Source organism: Atractosteus spatula, chromosome 27 (assembly GCF_055471065.1).
Source record: "Atractosteus spatula isolate fAtrSpa1 chromosome 27, fAtrSpa1.hap1, whole genome shotgun sequence".
NCBI lineage: Eukaryota > Metazoa > Chordata > Actinopteri > Semionotiformes > Lepisosteidae > Atractosteus > Atractosteus spatula.
The window spans coordinates 7,529,674-7,542,472 of NC_142732.1; the positions used below are offsets into that span (position 1 = coordinate 7,529,674).

The 12,799-nt window shown below is 43.1% G+C and overlaps 1 protein-coding gene across 1 annotated transcript in view; it reads left to right on the forward strand.

Annotated features, from left to right (window-relative positions):
* Positions 1–1,963: 1,963 nt before the first annotated feature.
* The window catches only part of sez6b (seizure related 6 homolog b), a 205,617-nt gene continuing 194,781 nt past the window's right edge, over positions 1,964–12,799 (forward strand). The window contains exon 1 of the mRNA XM_088906912.1: positions 1,964–2,048. Coding sequence (XP_088763038.1) covers positions 1,964–2,048 — 85 coding nt within the window. The remainder of the gene's footprint in view (positions 2,049–12,799) is intronic.

Below are 12,799 nucleotides of genomic sequence, written 5' to 3' on the forward strand. Positions count from 1 at the left end.
GGGACTTAAATATTATCTATATGCTGTCATAGACCCTAATTCTAACTAATTCTGGACTACCTAATGAATATGTACTGTACATGAGCGATGTGTGCTGTTTTTAATCAGGGTAGGCAAAACTATCTGTCTCAGGGTGGGATAACTGTAAGAGAAAGCAACTTTGTGCTTCAAATTTCTTCCCACTTCTTATAAAAAAATTCTATATTGATATTGTGCACTGCAAAAATAAGATTAATGAATACCAAGCCTCAGCATGCACACAGTGTAGCTTTATCACCTCTTCTCTTTCGAAGAACACGCAGAATTTTTTTTTTTACTCACAAATGGCAAGGCACGGTATTTCTATTAAAGCTTTTAGACTTGTTTTATTTTTTTAAAAAAAGTCTGAAAGTGCTGAATCAAAATGTGATTGAAGTTGTTTTTCTCGGTTGTTTATTTTTTCTCCTGGGCTGTGCTGATATCTGCAATGTACTCTGAGTCATGTGGAGGCTGTCCTCGGGTCGAATCATATTTTACAAGTCTCCCCGCCGTCGCCTGATAACTCCATTACGAGACATACAGTACGAAGCCAGGCCTTCGGCTGGCAAAGGCTATGTTTTAAAATACGAAGAGGGAGAGAGAGCTCGCGATGACAAAAGGAAGTTACTGTTTAACACCATGCCGGAGATGTGATCTGCCTGTCCCTTCTGACTGTCAAATCAGGGTTCGGTCCTGGGTGTCCCCAGGGGATCGTACATGCTGTGTGATAACAAAGTAATCAAAAAAATGAAATCAGGCTTTGTTGCCACAGCCAGAAATTATATGGTACATTAAAGTACACGTCTGAATTTTACGTTCCTGTTATTGTGCCTCATACTGTATATGTCCTGCTTATGACTGCCGTTGTATTGAGCTAGATTTTGTGATAAACGTCATGAACATCGATAGAATAAGAAACTCGAATCACGTAAAAGTGTCAGGGTATCACGAGGAGAGAGGGGGGCCCGGTGTTTGTAAAATACAGTAAGTGATTATTTAAAGTGATTGATTTGTATGTTTTTTACCAGTGTCCTGTTTTAAAATTCACAGTTTGCAAGCTGAGTGACTGCAGATTCCACTGATATATATGTAATATTCTGTAGAAGCGCGTAGTAATGTCGTCGGGGGAATATCACGGTGTTGAAGAGGATAAATTACTTCTTCTGCGCTCTGTTGTAAATTCAATTCAAAACCACAGGTATGCACTCCAATTAATGAGACAGGGCTTCATTAATGCCTCCTCCGGGATTATAGAGTTTATATATGCCCTTTTAAAGAAACCGCTAATTTTGTTCATTAGTGATTTGTCTAATACTTGAGATTTAATAATGAAATGATTGTTGGCATAATAATAGCTCAAGACGCAGTCTCGGTTACTGAAACCTTCCGATCTGCTTTTCCTCCCTCCTTGCATGCGGATCAAGAATATGAAGACGGAATCATTTTTTTTTCTTGTTGTGTATGAAATCGCACTCTCTAACCCTTGGCGTCAGTAATCAATAGCCCAGAATTACATAGCCTGTGCAATGTTGGAGGCATTTTAATGAGGGCAGTATTAGGTTATGTACGGTACAAACTTTCTACAGCGCTGAAGTTGTTCCATTTGCTGACGCTAGGAGCTGTCCGCGGTGCTGAAACGGCACTGGCGCGCTGTCTTTAAGGTGCTGACAGTACTTGGAGCTAGCAATCCGCTTACTGAGCGTTGAAATTAAACATTCTCTGCCTTTCAGCTGATTCCAATTACAAAGCTGCGCTCCGCTCGACTCGCTAAACAAGCGGACCTGGCGTCGAGCGTGGTATGTGCCTGTAAGGTCTCAAGGCGAGTGGCTGGCCGGGGAAGTCCTTAGCTTTTTTTCCCTCTTATTTTTTTTTTTGTTTTGTTAGGAAAGTGTTTGTAACACAAGGGCATTTTATTCTAGAAACGGAGGAGTCTACTCCGGCAGACATGTGCCCGAAGAGAGATTACCGTCTTAACGTGTACGGTCTGCTGTTGATTTTCGGTTCTCTGCTGCCGGAGACCCGCGGTCAAGGTAAGGTATCCACTGACTGTTATCGATATTAATAATCGTTTAAGATGTTTATAATTCGACCGAAGTCTCCAGTGTTTCAATGATGTAGTGCGGTGTCGTGCACTCCCTGCTGCACTGTATGTACAACTGTTTCTTTGTCGAAACCCGCTCTCTGTTTATCGGCTTGCGTTCAGTTATTTGCTTGGACGTTCGTGGAGCTGGTTGTATGTAGATCGGGTTCGTGGCTGTTCAACTGTTCTCGAAAACTGTTCGTCTTCTGCTCCTTGGAGGCTTAAAGCTAGCTCTGTTTTCCGATTAGATCTGTATTGCATAGGATCCAATAAGTCAGTCCGAGCTTAAAATGAGGGGGGAAGAACTTCAGTGAACCCCATCGGTAGCAAAGCAATCTTAACTCGATTCAAAGGCGAAACGTTAAAACACTTTCAACTTAAATGTCACCGTGAGGCGACAGTTCAAGCATCCCGCTTATGGAGAGCTTGCATTAAGCATTTGTATAAGCGTTCATTGTGTCCCCATTGAAATGACAGTATTTACAACAAATAAACCTAAACCAAACAAGTGCCATGCATTGTTTTATCGCTATAGTTTATGAAACAGTGCACAATAAGTAAAAAAATAACCGAAAACTTTAAGAAGTTCAACAGGTGCACCATATTGTTGTGTATAATTCGACCTGAAACAATTTAATTGCATATCTTTTTCCATATAATAGTGTGTCACACGTTAAATTCAGCCGCTGTTTATTTACTTCAAAATGCTTTAAGTTTCTCGGTGTTTTCCTATCGCACCTTTTCATTATTAAACATGGTCTAACCCATAGTGCCTTTGATAGTCCACTTGTTTAACGAACGTCCGAGTTTAGAATTTGGTGTTCACTTTTTAGTTTACTGTGAAATCCGGAAACTAAAAAAATCGCTTTTCCTTCACCCTAAAAGGTATGAAAGAATTCGTCCTCGCCTGAAGTTAGTTTCTCTTACTGTGGTGGCCAACCTAGATGCTGAAAATAGTATAAAAAGTAACTAAAAATACGCTTTACGATTTACATTCGCACTACTCTCAAAGACGAATCAGAGCTTTAATCCTCATAATGAGATGCAATATTTGGAAATCCTGTTTTATGCAGAAAAAACGACTTATTTTCATAACTTTATTTGAAAAAGCGATTGAATGTAACTACAAAGTAACGTCTTTTTTATTAGCTATAGAATACATTCCGAAAAATAAAAATGTGCGAAATATAATTAGTTACAGTATGTAATGGAAACTATACATTAGCCTTATTCCCTTTGGAAGCAGGTACATTAAACATTTTAAACGGATGAATCTCCTTTATTACTATATTTTAACGCTCTCAGACGAAGTTATAGGTTAACTCGAGTCGATGTTTTGATACGCAGAAAACAACTTGACAACAAAAATGATTAACTCGAAGAAGATCTTTAGAATACATGAATTGTGCCTTAAATAAGACGACGGTTTACGATGTACGGGCTAGGGAAACATACTGTTGCGGTTGTGAATAACTCCGAAGACAAATGTAAAATGTTTTTGATCCGTAGTTCTATTGCTTGTTGTTTTCACTTGACCTCTTTAAGATTGCAGTGCGGTGCAGTTTTTCAAGCCCAACTCGAGCTTTGCACATTTACTGTGCACCAGGCTATACAATTTCAGTGTGCTCGGGACCTGCTGTATAAGTACTGTATTTCGCACCAGTCACCTTATGAAGGAATGTCACCGCCGCTGTGCCGTGGACTCCTGCTTTGTCGCAATCTCCAGCCAGACAACACCGCAATGAACGGCCTCTCCGCACCGGTTTATTCGAACACACTACCGGTGTTGTCCAGAACTTTCTGCCGTGATAACGTCCGTATCTCGGCACTGCCCAGAGAGTTCTAGACGGGATTCCTCTGCATAGAAGTTGGCGACAGTCTCCTGCATTCTCGAGGGGTACGACTTCGCTGTTACAAAAGGAAAAAAAAACAAAATAAAACCACAAAGTCTCAACGTTTTTTTTTATACAAACGATGTATGACCTGAAACATTTTTTCCTTACTGTTCCGGCTTACAGTAACCACATGTTAAAGAAAAAGCTAAGCTAATGCTAGCCCGGTATTTGTAGCAACACTCTGTCAAGGAGGGCCAATAATAAATCACCTTTTTTTTCCCCCGATTTATGCTACATTTTTCAGAAAAACAATTAGCAGGAACCTACATTATATAATGGATGTATACAATTATTACATAAATGTGAAGAAAAAGAGTGTGTGGTATGCGAACTGCTGTTGAGGTTATGATGGCCTACAGTAGTCATAACAGGCTAAACCTGAATCATACTGTATGTCATGCAAACCCATGTGGAGTTTAGCTGAATAGTTTAAATGAACAGTTAAAAAAACTGCTTAAAATTACAACACAATTGTTCAATATAGTGATTGAGAATCTTTTGTATTACTCCATAATTCGAATGTCAGTCTGCGTAAAAATGGCGAGAAGCTGTCAGAACGGCTCTGGGCTCAGATAATGTTGGCAAGAGGGGCCTTGTGTTGTTGGGAAGCTATTTTTGTTGGTTCAGAATGGGAAAGGATGTGGTAGCCTTCATTATTTGATCTCTGTGCTGAATGAAATCTTACGACTACAGTAGCTACACCGAGCAGAAGACTGTGCATTAGCTGCCCAGTAACAGCACATAGCATGTATTCATTTTGTGATCCATAAATTGCAGACCAATTAAAAACTGAGAACTCCCAGCATGAAGCTGTAGTGAAAATTGAATATAATTCATATTTAGTAAGACGGTAACCTTTAGCATTTTCCATTTGGACTGTCAGGGCTGCAATTATGCAAGGCTTGTGATAAGCATGGTAAATACCACTTTTTCTTTATTGGGTAAAGTGTAGCAAATGCTTTTTATGCTAATGTTTAGCGTGCGCAAGTTTGTTCCTCTTGCAGACAGAGACTCAAGACTTTTTTCAAAGATTTGTAACTTGAATGAACTGCTGTCATTGTTTTTCTTCGTGTTGCACATGAAGGATCTAACTCTTTAATAAAGAAGTAAAAGATTATCATACAGTAGGTCTTCAAATATGCCGCATCCCTTAGTAGCAGTTTTTGTTTTCTGGAACTGATGTATTTATTATAATAGTAACTTAGGAGTTTCTGAATTCTAAAATGTAACTCTATTGATTGTACTGTATCTTGTGCCCCTCCATCGTTTCAATCTTAAAATCTAGTTCTGTCACCTTCCATCAGGGGTTTCGAGTATCTGATATTGCACTCTACTGCAGCAATACCTTGAAAAGCACTCCAACTAATGCACATATCCATCAATCTCAACAAAGCTCTTTGAGCCTGTTAGACGCAGGCACCCTCACAGACTGATGACACTATATTGCCGTGTCAGAAATGGGTGAAGGTCAATAGGTTGATTTATAAATATCCCCTGTAACATCAGCAGAGACGAACTGAAGCTACTAAAAAGCATAAGCTCTCCGACAATGAAGGTTGACATGCTGCTTCTCTCATGTTAAAACGCAAAGGTGTGTGTGTGTGTGTGTGTGTGTGTGTGTGTGTGTGTGTGTGTGTGTGTGTGTGTGTGTGTGTGTGTGTGTGTGTGTGTGTGTGTGTGTGTGTGTGTGTGGAGTTTGTTAGAATCCACGAGCAGCAGATTCCACAGATGTTTCTCTTTGTTTCATGTCAAAAACCTAATCTAGCTCCTTGATGAATTTCAAACCTGACCCCTGAGTACCATAAATTTAAATCCTGACTGCTGCTCCAGGAAAGACCCGATAACGATGACGATGGTCACGGGAGGTGTTACAGTGCTGTGAAAAAGCCTGTGATATGAGACAGAGCCACATCGGAGAGGTATTATTGGGCACCTCGCACTCAAGCAGAGCAAGGTGACCTCACTGGGGGCTGTGGCTAAGGATCAACTTGACAGGGGCGCCAATTATTTTTAAGGTGGTCCCTGAGGAGGGAATAATATTTCCCTGCAGAACCTGTGTAGAGGACCCCCCCCCCTTCCCCAGGGAGTGCCTGACCTTTGCCCTAACATTACCCACGTCACGCCAGTGCTGCCGTTCTTGGAGCAGAAGCGAAAAGCGTGCCTGCTATCTCCCTGCCTGCACTTTTTTCCCCCACCCAATAACAACATAGGGGAGCTCTTCACAATTCTATTTCCCTATTTAGGACAGCCAGGTGTGTATTTTAAATTTTGGCTGATGGCCATGAGCCGTGAGACCTCACACGGGGGAGAAGGAGGAGGTGTGGGCAGACTGCTTCAAGCCGCTGATCCTTTAACGCCTTGCGGCCAGTGCTGCCCGGGATCTGTACCGTGTGCCTGCAGACGGCTGGCCGCAGGGGTAGACCAGGCCGACGAATGGATAGTGTGCTGCCGCTTGGGGAATCCCAGCCGCAGATGGTGAGTCGTGACCCAGCCTTGAACCCGCGATCGCAGGGCTTGGCCCCAGCTCGGCTGAGGGGATCATCTGGGACCTGCTGGGAGTTCTGCTATCGTGGGGGGGTGCCCAGCTCCCAGAGAGCCTCGGTTCAGTAGGTCCTCTACGTCACCCGTAAAATAACGATTTGGAACACATGGGTTTTGATCAATTTAATCGAGTTCAAATTGGGTTCGATTTAGCTGGGAATGGCCAGCTCTGGGCATTAACGACTGTGGGTGTGTAAAGTTTCAATTTCAAGTGCTAAATGAACTACTACTTTGAACTAATTGCCTCCTTCAGTGTGCAAGAGAACTGTTTGTTGTGTAGAAAATGATTACCAGAAGCTGAACTGTAGAACCTTCTGTTTTGTGGATCTCTATCCCTGGTCCTAATCTTAAAGGATGAAGGCAAGATGCACCTGGGACACCTCAGGTCCAGTCTGTACCTCCCGTTTGTAGGGTTGATGTTTTGCTGTTTCACTACAAGGTGGCAAGTGAAATCAGGAGACGGGTCGACTGGTTTGCATAAACATCAGAATGATTATATGCTTTGAGCAGGACACTATTGTTAGTGCTGCAGTTATTTAAAGCTTTCAAGTCACACGAGGTGAGTGTAAAAAGCGAGCCATCATGGAGCTCATCCCCTTGAATATTGCAGTAATAACTGCATTGGCAAAAAAAAGTTTAGCTTCTGAAGGTTTGCACCACATCACCCTGCTGAATCAATTTCCCGAGCAAAGCAGATGGCTGGAGAGAAAGAAAGAGAGAAAGAGTGCTTTGTGAGGGTAAATTATACGAATGAGGTTCTCGGCCAGCCCTCGCCCCACTACTGGCTGCTCCTTATTAAGGTTGAGATTGATGACCCATAGGATGGGCTGGAGCAGCTCTGGGCACTGTGCCGGTGTGGTGCCAGACTCCGGTATTGACTAACAGTCGCACAGACCACCGCGCAGCTCGACTGCTGGAAGAAATATGACCCCCGTGCACGTGTGTTTCGCTTCTATACAGCCAGTCTCCCAGGCCTGCTCTCATCCGCTGCCCCTGAGTCACTGGGGGACACCTTTCGCTGTCTGCCCCGCCGTGCCCCCCTCTGCAAAAGAGGCTCCTGTGTGAAACCGAGAGAATTAAAATAATTTGCTTCTGTGGCGTTTGATCAATATATGCGAGAGACAGGTGATACCCAGACCTGTATTTTGACGCTGGTATTTTTCTCTGTGCATCCATTTTTTTCTGATGCGCCCAGCTTTGTATTTGATTACGATTCTGTTGATTTGGCCGCTGGAGAAGGCAGAAAACAATCCAGGTCTTTCACATGCACTGCATGCATTCTATATTACAGCTTTACCTCTGAGGGAAATTCATCTGTACAGAATGAAACGCAGCTCCTGAACTTGGGAGTGCAAACACAATGCAGACTGGAGCGTGATGCACAAGTCTCCAATTTCTGATGTTGGTTTAAAGGGAGTTTTAAATGAAAGTTCAGGAGGGATGACTGCAGCCCAGTTCTCCTCTTCCTCTGCTCCCCCGATTCCTAATCCTCAATGACATCACCTGTAAAACTCTAAATACCACCGTGAGCCCGTCTCTGATCCTCGCAGTCATCATTCTACTTCCCTCCTCCTCTCCGTCTCCACCTGTGCTGCTGCCCCTTGGGTAACTCCTCCCTCTGCAGGGGGTCCCGACTTCCTCCTGCTCTGGCCTGGGGGGTCAGTCCTCAGCCAAGCCGGTGAAGCCAAAGCTGCTTAAGCCTGACTTCTCTAGAAACAATCCTACATGCTTTTAATTACTGGGTGTTATTCCTCATCAAATAATGTTGTATCTCTGACCACAGCCCTTATCCAAAAATGCAGAGGGATGTGATGCACTCCCTTAATATACTGTACGAGGAGAGCAGTACACTACTGGGAAAACCAATCGGGGTGAACGGAGGACTTTTAAAATGAAAAGGTCAAAGCAGAATACAGGCAGTATTTCAGGTGTGACATTCCTAGGCCTTTAAATGTGACTGATTGGAGGTTGGCAAGCTAAAAAGCTCAACCAAATGGCAGAGAAAAATCTCTTCTTGTCCTTTTTTTCCCCTCCTTCTCTTGAGGGGTAAGGAACATCCAGAGAGACAGTGTTTGACTCAGAGATGATCAATTACTCCCTCAAGAGCGAGTCTCATCCTTCCTCTGAGAAGGGGGGGAGGGGAGAGGTATAGAGAGAGAGGAGATGTGTGTGGTGGGTGTCTGCTAGATTGAACACGTTGTCAATCACTTGGTATTGGAATCGATTTTGGCTGGGTGAGTACAAGCATACATCTCCAGCTAACACTCAAGCATGGCAGCCTGCCTAATTGTAAAAGTCTAATTTCTACTTGCTATTATTTTTTTTTTCTTTACCAGGCTTGCACCTGACCTGAATATGTCGTATACTGTATTCGTTTCTAATTATTCTTGATACGCTTTCTTGTTGTGGATAAAACCAAGAACACAGAACGAGCACGCTAATGCAATCCCTCATCTTATCCTATCCTCCCTTTCAGATAAAGGTCGTGGTTCGGTTTCACGAAAATGTTGGTATAAGCAATTTTTTTTTAATGAACCACAATTAAAACCTTTCAGTTCCACTATGACAGTTAATGCACTGCAATATTCAATATAAATATATTTTCATGGTCCTTTTTAATTGCTAGTCTGTTTAAAGGAATGTGTGACTGCTTAATTGTTATGAATTGCGTAGACCACACGCTGATTTATGTCCCCTGTATAAAATAAACATAAAATCATTTCACTAACGCTAATGAAACCTCCCAAAATTAATAATACATTGCTACAGCTTGCGAGAAACCAATTAAAAGCTGAGGGTGCTTCATTTTGGGGGATGAAATCAAGTTATACATTTCTGACATGCTGTTTGCGCCTGGGTTGCCTCTTGTGGAAGATGTACGTGAGAGAGAATGAGCTGAGATGTTTTATGTGTCTTGATGCTCATTAAAAGAATTACGAGCCCCCTTTCCCTTTGTGAGATTCTTCTTGACACTCTAGTGCTGGTGAGAGCATTGTACTGTAGATCAAAGCATGTGATTAAAATAATGAAGCGTTTGACTGAGGTGCACAGTGGACTTTTGAGGGAAATTGAAGATTACTGCTGGATCAATTAAAAATTTGTTACACCAGCTGTTGTCAAATGTATACTTTAATAACACTGAAGGATCAAAATTAATATCAGGTGATAAGAAAAGCCACTTGTTTTAGGGCAAAAGACTTCCACACCAGCCTGTTCTGGTGGTTATCTTTTCAGACCAGTGTGATTGGTGATCTTTTTCTTTGGAAAGCCCTACAATCTGTGCTGAAGAAGCAGGAGCTTTTCCTAGTCATTAATTCTGTCTTGTTTGAATTACAGAGGGTTTTTTTAACTCCTGAAGAATACATATTTACTTAGGATGGCGCAAAAGCCCCTTTTAGTAGTTTAACAAGCATTGAGATTATTCTCATGATTAGACTCTTGTGATTTATTTAGCAAATGCATGACTGTGGAGCCAAGAGACGACGCCCTTGTGCTGAATTCAGCAGTTGCTAGAAAGCTCCTGAGTTTTAGGAGGAATTTTCTTTTTAGATGTCTGGGGGAGTCGTGTTTGCAAGGACAGAGAACCAGAGAGGGGAAATGAAAGGAGAGATCCGGATTAAATGTACAGTACAGGTTGTGTTCGGCTGGATGCCCAAGGGTTGTGTGGGCGATGCTTGTTTGACATCAGCCACTGGCGAGTGTGACAAGGCAAGGGTCCAAGGTCCAGGGTTTTGCCCCTGTTGATTCAGCTTGCTTGGTTCTGATTTATGAACTTTGACACTGTTCTCTTGTCTAAAGCTGTTCCAAACTGCATCAAGGCAGCTTAGGTTTTAACCTCTGAGCCTGCATAGAGCTGTTCAGTTCTTATCTGGCAGGGATGGAGGTGAAACATACTTCAGGCCGTTTCAGCATGACTCTGTGTGAGCCACCGTGTACTAGAACAGTATACAAGCTTTGTCAGGGATTCTCATAATCCTAGAATGATCCTAGAATGATGGAGCTTGAGCTGCACAGCAAATGTCGTCCACATGAATGAACTTGTGGGACCTGGTTGTTGGTAGGTCACCGAGATTGCAGAGAGCACAGCGTCTCAGCTAGCACAATAGCCTGTGAAGAACATTTCAGGAACTGTCACAACCCAAAGGAAAAACCCTCCATATCTTTGCCATGTGCCCCACTGCGCCCTGTGTATTTGTGGAGCCCAGTAGTGCAACACCCGTCTTCACGTTTTCTGGTGGGTGGTAAGTATTGGTATGTCAGTGCTCTCTTTCCTAAGGTGTGGTGATGAAATCCGCTGTGGAATTTGGAATTTAAGGATAACATGAGCAGTGAGGGGCAGAGCCAAGCTGTGGGCTTTAGTAGGCTCTGCAATGACTTCCATTTAGCATACCTCGTATCTTCAGATGTATCTTTGAGCCCATATCCGTTTTGTAGAAATGAACCAGCCATCCATAAGCATGGTGTCCAAGTTGTTCCAGTTGTTCCTAGCCAACTGCTTGGTCCTGAAAAGTGACACTTGAAAGCTTTCTCCAGTCCAGCGACCTCGGGGATCTGGGCTGTTATTTTGTAGGTGTTTCCGCTAGTGCTGTTTCAGCTGGTACATTTGACGTTCTTGTTTAGCGGGGCCTTGACTAGCCCTTGCGAATGGCTGGCCGTCAGGTTTGCAGTAAGAGCTGGGCAATGGCTTAGTGTTTTTATCTTCTTTCTCTGCTGGCACAGTATATGCACCATCAGCTCTTGTCACCATGTTTCTCGCCAGGGTGTGGCAGGATGTAGCTGGTTCAGTCTGCTTTTGTGAGTGAAATCCCACCTTCAGGCTGCTGATGACTGGACGGCGCAGTCGGATGCTTCCGGCTGCCTCCCTATGTGGGCCATGTGGAAACTCCTTTAGGATTTGGTTCTGTATGGATAGAGAAAGACCACTGAGGGAACTGACCCAACAGGGGTCAAGTGAATAGATCTGTAACCTTCTCGGTGTTGTGTATTAGAGAGAGGTTGTTTCTGGTAGCCTGCTGTACAGTGAGGGTTATCATCCCTGTCTGTTGGCCAGTATCCCCTGCTGCTCACAGATAAATCTTGGCAGGATGTGCTGGTCCCAGCTGGCACTTGGAGGCTCATATGATGCGATAGCTTCTAGACCCTTCCTCTGTCTTTCTCAGAACGCGGAGGAGACGTAAATTACTCTCGCCGAGCCAGCGCAATCAGCATTGCTTCATGGCATTTGGGGGGGAAAAAAAAAAGAGGACAACCCTTTTAATTAAATGACATGCTCTTGAGTTCTGATGATCATATAATTTGGGGGTTTAAAATGTTGAACACCTGTTTTTTGGATTGCTGGTGATTAACCTATTCCAGTTTGCTCCCTGGATTCATCAGAGTGCTATTCATCTTCTGTATAGCTTCCTAATTGTTTTTTTTTTTAGTCGCTTTAACTTGTTCAATTGCAAATTAGGGTTATTATACAAAACCACCCCCCTCTCTGGGAGCAGCTTCAAAATAGTTTTCTACACTTCGCAGGAGGTTCAGAGGATGTGGTGGAATCTGCTTCTTTGCCTGTCATTTCCATCTCTGGGTAATGATTTCTCATTCTTGCTGAACATTTCAAGCCGGCTGTGGTGCGAAGTGCTTTTTCCCTGTTGCCGTCATTCAGAAAACGGGCTTCCTGTAGTTTCTCCCTCTTTTCAGAAGCTTGGATTGCTTTTTTTTTTCCTTCCTGTGCATGTGCAATTGATGACAGATGTTATTCTGGAGGCTGAAGGAAAATAAGAGCGGCCAGGGGAAAAGGAAGAGCCCTTATCCCTGCTTGTCAAAGCTGATTTTGGAGAAAGTAACATTCAGATCCACATTTGTCATTTTTGTCTGCCTTTGACTTCCTCTCCTGCCACGTCATAGGAATGTCTTAATAGACCTTCACTAATATAGGCATTTTGTTTTTTTCCCTTGCCACACGTATGTAAGGGGTGTTCCAAATGTAAAATTAAAAAAGTAAAACGCAATACACCCCCTCCCTCACTAAAACAAAGAGAAAAAGTAAACATTGAAGAGATTCAGCAGCACTTATCTGCTTTGTTTTGGGTTTTTTTTACCATCAGAGTCGACAAATAGTGTCTTTGTACTTTTGTTCGGCCTCGGCTTTTGCAGATGGATGCTCAACCCTTCTTCATCTTACCAGCACGTCATCACGGCACTGGCCGCAAAACGAACTCCCAATGCAGAAAAGAGACGCATCACATTTGAATCGCGGCCTCCAAATGAGAAAACCCCC